General features: G+C 39.9%; 1 protein-coding gene across 5 annotated transcripts; it reads left to right on the top strand.

Annotated features, from left to right (window-relative positions):
• The first annotated feature begins 733 nt into the window (after positions 1 to 733).
• Positions 734 to 10535, top strand: or6at1 (odorant receptor, family 6, subfamily AT, member 1). 5 transcript variants are annotated; one of them, XM_025911118.1, is made up of 6 exons: positions 734 to 1091; positions 2548 to 3352; positions 3549 to 3593; positions 6492 to 6676; positions 6770 to 7432; positions 10173 to 10535. In XM_025911118.1, exons 3-6 carry the CDS (start codon positions 3551 to 3553, stop codon positions 10335 to 10337), a joined length of 1056 nt encoding a protein of 351 aa, XP_025766903.1. In that variant the 5' UTR covers positions 734 to 1091; positions 2548 to 3352; positions 3549 to 3550; the 3' UTR covers positions 10338 to 10535. The 5 variants fall into 5 exon arrangements, with proteins under 5 accessions (XP_025766903.1, XP_025766902.1, XP_019219008.1 ...); XM_025911117.1 differs by having other exon boundaries at positions 2529 to 3352; XM_019363463.2 differs by lacking the exon at positions 734 to 1091 and having other exon boundaries at positions 2131 to 2950; positions 3309 to 3352.
• Positions 10536 to 10619: the final 84 nt, after the last annotated feature.

Raw genomic sequence — 10619 nt, 5'->3', positions numbered from 1 at the left:
AGAATTTTATGGACAATTGTGTTTTTTTATCACATTTTTTCCGGCTTTTGTGTCCAGAGAGCGCGTGGAGGTCCGACCTCCCATTGTTTACAGCAGAGATCAGCTGTTAGCCCTCGGCCCTCCGCTGCCTTGCCTACCGCCGAGTGAGCCAACATCCCCCGCGAGGTGAGGAGGAAGAGACGCGGCAGTCGGGCCGGGATCGGGCGTCGCAGTAAAGTTAGGAGGTACCGGCCAGCGTTTCCATCTGTTATTATGGGGAACATGAGATCGCTCCCCAAAAAAGTGGATGAACTGGCGGCTCTAACCCGACATCAGAGGAATGCAGCGTGATGTGGTTCACTGAGTCGTGGCTAACTGCGCTAACTCCGGACTCACACATAAACATGGATGGTTTTCATCTGATCCGGGCCGAGAGAACAGCGGAGAGTGGTAAGAAGAGAGGAGGGGGTCTGGCTGTGTTTGTGAAGGATAGATGGTGTAACTCTGGGCATTTATCTATCAAAGAGACGCTATGCTGTAAGGACATTGAGCTGCTAGCGGTTAGCATGAGACTGTACTATCTACCGCGAGAGTTTAAACACGTTATTGTGATAGCTGTGTATGTCCCGCCCTCTGCTAACGCTGCAGCAGCCTGTGAGGTCCTGCACACTGTAACCAGCAGACTCCAAACACAGCACCCTCAGGCCCTTTTCCTGATCTCTGGGGACTTTAATCACATCTCCCTGTCCTCCACTCTCCCCACCTTCACCCAGTATGTTACCTGCCACACCAGAGACAATAAAACATTGGACTTATTGTATGCCAACACCAAGGAGGCATACAGCTCCTCACCTCTCCCTCCCCTGGGGGGCTCAGATCACAATCTGGTTCATCTCCAGCCTGTGTATAAACCTCTAGTACACAGAGAACCAGTTGTGAAACGCACAGTAAGGAAATGGTCAGCAGAGACTGAAGAGGCCCTGAGGGACTGTTTCTGTTCTACTGTGTGGGACAACCTCTGCAGGCCCCTGGAGGATGACCTCAACAGCATCACAGACTGCATTACGGATTACATGAACTTCTGTATGGACAACACCGTACCCATCATAAAGGTACGGTGTTTTTCTAACAACAAGCCATGGATAAATCCTGAAATTAAGGCTCTCCTCAAGGAGAAGAAGAGAGTCTTTAGATCTGGAGACAAACAGGAGCTGAGAGTTGTCCAGAAGAAGCTGAAATGGAAGATAAGGCAGGGAAAGGAAAACTACAGGAGGAAGATGGAAGCAGCTGCAACAGGACCACCACATGTCCCAGTGGATACTGGACTACCTCACAGAACGCCCACAGTATGTGAGGTGACAGGGCTGTGTCTCTGACACGCTGGTCTGCAGTACGGGGGCCCCACAGGGAACTGTGCTGGCACCGTTCCTCTTCACCCTCTACACTGCAGACTTCTCCATCAACTCCTCACGCTGCCACCTACAGAAGTTCTCTGACGACTCTGCCATAGTCGGCCTCATCACAGGTGAGGACGACTCAGAGTACAGACAGTGGACTCTGGACTTTGTGGACTGGTGTCAGCAGAACGACCTGCTGATCAACGCCGGGAAAACCAAGGAGTTGGTGGTGGACTTCCGGAGACGCAGACCCACCACACTGACACCGGTGAACATCCAGGGAGTGGACACTGAGATAGTGGACTCTTATAGGTACCTGGGTGTTCACCTGAATAATAAACTGGACTGGAGCCACAACACTGATGCTCTTTACAGGAAGGGTCAGAGCAGACTCTACCTGCTGAGGCGGCTGAGGTCATTTGGAGTACAGGGAGCGCTTTTAAAGACCTTCTATGACTCTGTGGTGGCATCTGTCATTTTTTACAGTGTGGTATGTTGGAGCAGCAGTTTATCGGCAGCTGAGAGGAAGAGGTTGGATAAACTCATCAGGAAGGCCAGCTCTGTTCTGGGATGCACCCTGGACCCAGTGCAGGTGGTGGGAGACAGAAGGACTCTGGCCAAAATAACATCTCTGATGGACAGAGTCTCCCACCCCATGCATGGAAATGTTGCTGAACTGCAGAGCTGCTTCAGTGACAGACTGCTGCATCCTAGATGCATGAAGGAGCGTTTCCGCAGGCCCTTCCTCCCTGCAGCTGTCAGACTGTACAATCAGAGCTGCTCCCAACAATCATAGATGTTTACATCTGTGCTGTAACTTGCACTATTTTATCAACCGATTCGCACTACAACCAGGGTTTGCCTCTTATCTGTACAGTACTCTGTTTTTGGTAACCATTGTCATTGATATAAATTTGTAAAAATTGTGTATGTTTCTGTTCTGTGTCTTGTGTACTGTTTGTTTGTATATGTGTCTTTCTGGCTGCTGTTACACCCAAATTTCCCCCTGCGGGACAATTAAAGGATTATTTTTCTACTCTGACTTCCTCCCACAGTCCAAGACATGTGAGGTTACTTGATGATTCTAAATTGCCAATAAGTATGAATTGTGAATGTTAGTGCATATGATTGTCTGTCCCACCTCCGTCTTAGTCCTCTCACCCTATGACAGTTGGGAAGGCTCGAGCCCTCCAGCCTCCAGGATAAGCAGAGGAAAATGGACGGATGGGTTCCCTCCCAGAGCCTGGTTCTGCCAGAGGTTTCTTCCTGTTAAAAGGGAGTTGTTTCCTTTTTTATGTTCATTTAAATAATTGTTTGTGGGGTTTTTTGGAGGGGGGGTTTGTGTGAATAGAGCTGTGGCTGTAAGGTTGTTTATGCCTGTCATGTTGCTAATCCCAGGTGGGGAGCCCTAACAGCCTTGTTTAGCCTTTGGGACTTCTGAGGCAGCTGACAGATACTGGCAGGTCAACTAGAGTGCAGGTCTGGAGGTCGTTGAACCCATGGAATCAGACTTTTGGTCAGCTTTGATTACTGTGGCAATCTAGTACAGGTGGCCATTTCAGCCCTGAGCTGAGGTGAAGAAAAAATTAAAAAAATCATTTCCCTAAAATTGCCCTGCAAAGTGAGAATACTCAAACACACACACACACACACACACACACACACACACACACACACACACAATTAAAGCAACAATTTCTATAATGAGAAGGTTAAGCAAGTGTTTTGAAGCAGGTGTTTCTTACCATTCCTCCAGGGACAATTATATTTCTGTGCTTTTTGCATTTAAACCCACAAAGGTACCTAAAAACAAGTCCCTTTGGTATTCTTTGTGTTGTTGTGTGTTACATTTTTAATTCTGATGCTCTGATGTAACTCGGCCTAATTAAAGTTCTCTGGTCACTCATTGGATAGTTGTTTTTTCTTGAAAAGGCAGAATGTGGAGCAGTGGACTTGTGTCCTGTTTAGAGATCCAGGTAAGCCAGTGATACCTTCTCACATGTTTTGTAAAGCGACCTTTAAATCTGGAGGAGGTTCATTTGTGTTCTGCAGCCTTTTAATGTTTTCATCCACACGTAAAATTTTTCTTCACTTAGTGTCATTTATCAAGCAAATTTTTTCTTTACTGTTCACCTGTTGTCCCATCCGTCCGTCTGTCTGTCTGGTGAGAAGAGATGGAGCTTTGGACATTTGATATTCCAGCCCAAAGTCCCAGAGGTGTGTATCTTTACTTTATTGTCTTTACTTTTCCACCAACTAATTGCTGATGTCCAGTCAAAACTTTATAATCTACGATTTATATAACACAGAAACACTTTAAGGTGGTAAAGTGTTTGTTTTGTTTGGTAAAATTTATTTAAAACTGAGTCTGTTATTGTTGTTGGTGCTTTTACAGTTCTAACTTTGGACCCTAACCCCAATCTAAACAACACATTTTCTCTTTCTTTAAATAACAACCATAGCTGGAATCCAAGAAATCAAAGAACAGACAACTCAAAAATATACGTAACAACTGCATTATTAGTGTTTGTGGTGTTTCTTTTCAGTAATGTCATTATTTGATTACAATGAATTATTTTAACCAAACCTACAGTATTATTTGAAGTTATAGTACCTGTTTATGAGCCACAGTAATACGGCAAAAACTGTAGAATTTGGTTTTTGGTACAGTCATACTGACATTTCTTTGGGTTTATTTAAAATGTGCTGAACTAAGGTTCTTAAAGTAAATTTAACTTAAAAATAAGTGGTACTCTTTTACTTTGCTATAGGGACTTCATGTTACTCAAGTTTGAGTGAGTTGTTAGTTTAAGTGATTTAATAATTCTGATACCTTTAGATTTTAGATTAAATTAGATTTTTACAATAGAAATGCTGGTTACTTTCAAGGAGGTTAAGTGATTGTTTAGGTATGCTTGTCCGTGTGATCGCAAGTAACTTATTTTTACAGGAATCGTTTTAATACAGCTGGAAATAGCACAAATCTTGATGTTCTCACAAAAAACCCCAGCCTGGTCTCATAGCAGTTCATGATTTACTCATGACTACTAATCTACTGATTGCTGTTGCTGGCCCACATTTCACAACAGTATATTGTGTCCTTGAGCACAATTTTTCTTCAGTCCACTCTTGTTAATTAAAAAGGTTAGATTATTTCTAGATTAACAATTTAGAAAGATGGTGTATTCGTCATTTGATTAAGGTTAGTCATTTGAAACCACTCGGTTAGGTTTTAAAAAAAGTGATCTCAGTAAAATTATAAAGCTTGTCACAGCTGGTGGTAAAACCTCCCTGCTTTTTCTGCAAAAATATGTGGTTTTGGCACAAAATGCATTCCCCGCCAAAATGCATTACTTACAAATTTATGTTCATTTATTTTTGACTATTTCCTACTTATCACAGCTGCTACAGCAGTCGTGTGGTGTTTGTGAAGGAAGGACCCCAATGCAGGCGAAGGCTGTGATGCGAGTGAGCGTATTATTTACAGTGGTGGCACAGTGACAAAAACAGGAAATAATGAACAGGGAGCTACCAAAACCTAGACCGGGAAAACTAACCTCATGCAAACTTGAACTGAAAAACAAAATGCTAAACACTTTGAACCATGAGGAGACAAAAGGCACGGGAACACATAGCGTGACAGGCAGGGATGACACGGAGAATGTTAGGCAGAGAGACGCAGTGAAACACCAAGAAACGCAGACGGCCCCTTTACCTAATGTCCTGGTACAGTTGTGTACTGAATAATATAATATCTGTGAGTCGTATCTGTGAGTATACTGATTTTGAAGTGCCGTATAAAATGTAATTACAACCACAATGATAATGTTTTTGCTAAACATAGCTCAAACTATCATATGTTTAAGTCATCATCTAACCATAGCTGTATTCATAAGATAAGAAATCTTGGTAATCCAGAATCAAAGAAATATTCACTCTGATTGGCATCCATTAGGAACCAAAAAGTACTCTTTGATTGAAGACTGAAGAAAACCATTAGGTTTTGATGCTTGAATCTCAAGTGGTTAAATGATTTGCATTCTCTGTTTATTTATATTTGGAAACATGTTTTTATATGACTAGAGGAATTTTGAATTATTTGGCCAGTCTGAAAAACTTCACTGTGCATGATTTTAAAGCATCTCAACAGTAAACAGACTCAGAATTACATTTATTGTTCGCTTTTGCACAAACAAGGAATTTGTCTTGCTATCGTGTTACAAACAGTCGCATAAAAATTAAAAAAACATGAATATTTAGCTATGAAAAATGTAATATTCATACCAATATCGCACATAACATATCACTCACTCCACTGAGAAAAAGAGAGATTATGAGGTTCGGGGTTTTTAGGCTTTGCTAAGTTTGTGAAATAGTCCAGATGCATGGGGAAAGAAACTGGTACTGATGGACTGCAGCTTCCTGCCAGAGATTAGTGGGACTAAAAAAATATGTCGAAATGGCGATGTCTCATGTCTGTCTCAGTGTCGCAGAGGTGTACTAGTACAAACTGTACTGTGATGGGTCCACCTTCCAGATTTGATGTTATGCCAGCAGAACGAAAAGTGGCTTTTTAAAATATTGTCTGCCTAAATATAAATATAATATATAAATATCCATGTAAAAGATGGTCATGGATTCTGATTCTGAAAAGGAAAGCCAATGCAGAAGTGCCCTACACCTGCATTTTTTTTACTACATGTCAGCAGAAGACCGCTCCTCTGGTTGAAAATCTGGTTTTGAAGTCTCTAGGAAACAACCTTAACATTAAGTTTTTTTATGAGCTTAGTACATACTTGATGAGTTTTGGTCTCACTCCATAGTTTTAAGTCTTATTAAATTCAACATGATGATCAGTCTGTTAATGGTCCCATTATGGTGAAACAGAATAAAACACAGTGTGGTTTAGGGCATTGTTACTTTCTAATTGGCATGTTGCTATCATACAAGCAATGACACGTCTTTCAAAATTTGAGGGCAATAGAAAAAATGCTCAGTGCAACTTCACTGGCCAGTGGGTGCAACTAAGTTGGCATCATATCAGCAGCACAAACAATGCACCTTTTTGGACTTGGACCCCTCTGATGAACACTGATGGGCTCTTTTTTCCTTCAGATTTCCCGCCTTTGTCAACCAATCACAGATCTAGTTCTGCTAACGGGACCTTGGAACTCAGTGGTGTCACGTTCTTTATCATCCAGGGCCTCACAAACCTCGATGAGAAAAAGATAATCCTTTTTTCCATCCTGTTGCTGATTTACATCATGATCCTGGGAGGAAACAGCATCATCATCTATGTGGTACAGAGAACAGTTTAATCAATATTGTCTTAGTCTAATAAAGATATAGAGGTGAGGATGTGACAATTACCATCTATGTCTTTCCTGCTGCAGGCACTGACGGATCCAAAGCTCAACTCTCCACTGTACTTCTTCCTCTGCAACCTCTCCTTTGTGGACATGGTCTACACCACTACCACCATCCCCAACATGCTATCTGGCTTACTGACAGATATCTTAACCATCTCTGTCCTGGGCTGCTTCCTCCAGATGTACTTCTTCATTCAATTATCTGTTACCGGCCGTGCCATTCTCACAGTCATGGCATACGATCGCTACGTGGCGATCTGCACCCCTCTGCAATACAACAGCATCATGACCCGGCCTGTCCGACTGCTACTTGTTGCAGGAGCCTGGGGATTTGGTGCAGTTTGCACACTTCCTGCTACTGTGATTGCCTTTGAGAGGCCTTACTGTGGCCCAAATGTGGTGAAACATGCCTGGTGCGACCCATCTTCTGTAAGGCGGCTTGTGTGTGGTGACACCTCTTTGGATAACATTGTGTCTCTCTCTTTTGCAATGGTGGCGCTGCTGACCACAGGTATCCTCATACTCTCCTCCTACATCTTGATTGGTGTTTCCATATCCAGGATGGTTGTTGCTCAGAGGCTGAAGGCGTTCAGAACATGTGCTGCCCACCTGACTGTGGTGTCCATCTCTTATGCGGCAGCCTCATTTGTATACATTTCCTACCGAGTGGGAAACTTTTCACCAGAGGTACAAACTTTGCTTTACTTTCTCCGTAATGTCTCAGTGCAATACTCTGTAAAGGTCTTGAGCCACCCCTCATTTATTTCTATTTTTGGTAGGAAAACAAGAAATACGTGCAGAGATTTACTGAAACAAGCAAACCCAAAATGGAAATACAGTATCTGGACATTTCTAATGAGCTGTCGATATTCATTCTCCACATTCATTCTCCACCTTTTCCTCTTCAGCAGAACCAGAACTCTCATTGACAGGCTTTCATGTAAACTCCCCTGAGTGGGTTAGGGTACTTGTTGATTCTTAATAGGCTTAGGTGTGAATAAGAGCGTGAGATGAGCAAAAAAGAAGCCAGAGGCTAAAAAAGAAATTTGAAAGACCTTCAGAAAGTCTGGAGAACTATTGGTCAAGACTACTTTAAAGGAAAACATAAAGAAATGTGGTTTAAGACTTTTGCACAGTACTGTACATCAAAAGTTTTTAAAGTGTCAGAAGAAACGACATTAACAGTAACATTAAGAGTTTGGTGACTTTGCTCAAAGTAAGTCTCAGGAACTTGGAAAGAAAGCAACTGGACTTCTTTAAGTTTCTTGAAGACATTTCACCTCTCATCTAAGAAGCTTCCTCAGTTGAGAAGCTTGAAGTCATCCAGGTCATCCTACCATGACCTGGATGACTGAGAACCTACACAGACATATTACCTTAAAATAAGGTACACTTATATAGTCTACTTTAGTTTTCATTCAGGGCTAAGCCCGGAGAGTTAGCAGCCAGTGTTGGGAAGGTTACTTTTAAAATGTATTCCACTACAGATTACAGAATATATATATATATATATATATATATTTATATATATATATATATTTATATATATATATATATATATATATATATATATATATATTTATATATATATATATATATATATATATATATATAAATATATATATATATATATATATATATATATATATATATATATAAATATATATATATATAAATATATATATATATATTTATATATATATATATATTTATATATATATATATATATATATATATATATATATATATATATATATATATTTATATATATATATATTTATATATATATATATATATATATATATATATATATATATATATATTTATATATATATATATATATATATATATATATATATATATGTGTGTGTGTGTGTGTGTGTTGTGTGTTTTTTATGTATTACAATTATTGAAGGTTACTCGCCATACCAATACCAACTAGATTTTTCAATGTTAATATAAAATCCCACATCCCAAAACTATTTCTGTATCAGTCTAAAGATCTTGGAAAGCTTCTTCTCCCGAGAAGCTTCTTCAGTTCTGACTACGATGACCTGGATGACTGAGAACCTTCACAGACATATTTCTGTATCAGTAATATGTTTTATTTTTGTCTATTAATAATTATGTGGAACTGCACATGATTATTTGCAGCTAGCAGGTTGTTAATGCTATTCATCAGTCTAAAAACAGCATGTTAATACGTGGAGATCCTGAAGGCTGCTCAAAAAATGATCAGATTATATTTTAAATATTTGTTCAATTCAAATTAGTTCAAATGATCTTTTTTTTCTTAAAGAAATCTACTACATCATGTATATTTTTTTATGTCATGTGTAATTTACTTAGCAAATATTAATGACAGTTAAATTAAGAGGGGATGGTAGTAAAAAACGCCGGAGCTGTGATGTCATCAAGTACAGTGCCGTTCCAGTTGTGGAACGATCACACTGCGTTCTCGGGAAGTCTGGACAAGCGAAAAAGCAAGTACGGATTCGTGTACATGAGTATTTAGAAACAGCCTAGCAGTTTGCAGCCTATGAGCTAACTTCAGCTAAAACTCGGTGTCGAGTAGCATTCATTAATAGTAATAAAAATCACACAGCAATAGTACATTGAAGATACTGAAGTTTCGCCCATCCCATTCTTCTTATGAAGTGGTGTCAAAATTTCCAAGGAATGCATTCCAGCCCGTGCACTGCTAGCTGTTGTGCTGGCTCTGGGTCCATTGCATAACTGACGCCAACAACATTAACAGGACGCGTACATTACAGACTCTTATTGTGTGTTTTCTTTTGGGTTTCGAGCAATCAGAATCAGAGAAACTTTATTAATCCCAGATGGAAATTGAGTAAAAAAATTTTTAAAAAGGGCCGGCTGCTCATAGCCATACGATAAATGACTACATGCTTATCCAACTGAGTTAAACCTGCACCCAACTGCGTTTAATCACCAAAATTGTAGAAGGCATAGCCTAATATATGAAACTGGAAATGACTGCCGTTTATTCTATTTATTTCATCAAAGTAACTGTATTCTGATTACCACCTATTTAAACGGTAACTGCAATGGAATAGAGTTACTCATATTTTGTATTTTAAATACATACATGTATTCCGTTCCTCCCCAACACTGTAATAGACAGGTGATATGTTAAATCACCTTGTGGATACAATAAAACAAGATAAACCAAAAGTACATGTACTTGCATCATTACTGTGATAACACGTTGATATGACTTCCACCACACAGCTGGATACGTTCATAATGTTTCTGGTTTAAATCCCAGAAAAAAAGTCATGCCAGTTTTTACCCAGGGCCATGCAGCATGCCTCCTGGGTAAAAACCACTCATGCTAATGGACCAGCAATGTCATCCTCTAGTGTACTAACAGATGAATTAAGCGTTACATCTGACTCTGTTTCAGGTGCGGATCATTGTGTCTGTGCTGTACTCTGCTCTGACTCCATTCCTGAACCCGATGATCTATAGTCTGAGGAACAAAGAGCTGCGAGAGTCTATCAGAAGGACTTTGGGCAGGTTCAGACCTGCTGCTGTGTTGCCCACCAAGGAAATCAGCACTTTGTCCTGATCAAGTGTCTCACACAAAACATATTTAGAAACTGTGATCCTTTAATTACATTGTTGATTGTGCCAATAATAATAATAAATGTCCATTTGTTTATGTACTGATGAGCTCATATATAAAATCTGATAAAGTACTGCATTAATTTGTTAACATTTTGTACTTGTGGTTCCCTTGTCTCAGTCACTTTCTTTTAATGTTTGAAATAAAGTCAATGTTAACACAACCTTTAAACATTTTTACATTTCTCTTCAGCTACACCGGACAGCACAGCAGTAAGCTGTGAAT

Source organism: Oreochromis niloticus, linkage group LG10 (assembly GCF_001858045.2).
Source record: "Oreochromis niloticus isolate F11D_XX linkage group LG10, O_niloticus_UMD_NMBU, whole genome shotgun sequence".
NCBI classification, from domain to species: domain Eukaryota; kingdom Metazoa; phylum Chordata; class Actinopteri; order Cichliformes; family Cichlidae; genus Oreochromis; species Oreochromis niloticus.
The sequence above is the reverse complement of the archived record's forward strand: the minus strand, read 5'-3'. Positions and strand labels throughout refer to the sequence as shown.

Coding starts and splice junctions, on each gene's coding strand:
- or6at1 (XM_025911118.1), top strand. CDS start 3,551: ATGGAGCTTTGGACATTTGATATTCCAGCCCAAAGTCCCAGAG. Junction 3,594..6,491: donor TCCAGCCCAAAGTCCCAGAG/GTGTGTATCTTT, acceptor TTTTTCCTTCAG/ATTTCCCGCCTTTGTCAACC. Junction 7,433..10,172: donor TGGGAAACTTTTCACCAGAG/GTACAAACTTTG, acceptor ACTCTGTTTCAG/GTGCGGATCATTGTGTCTGT.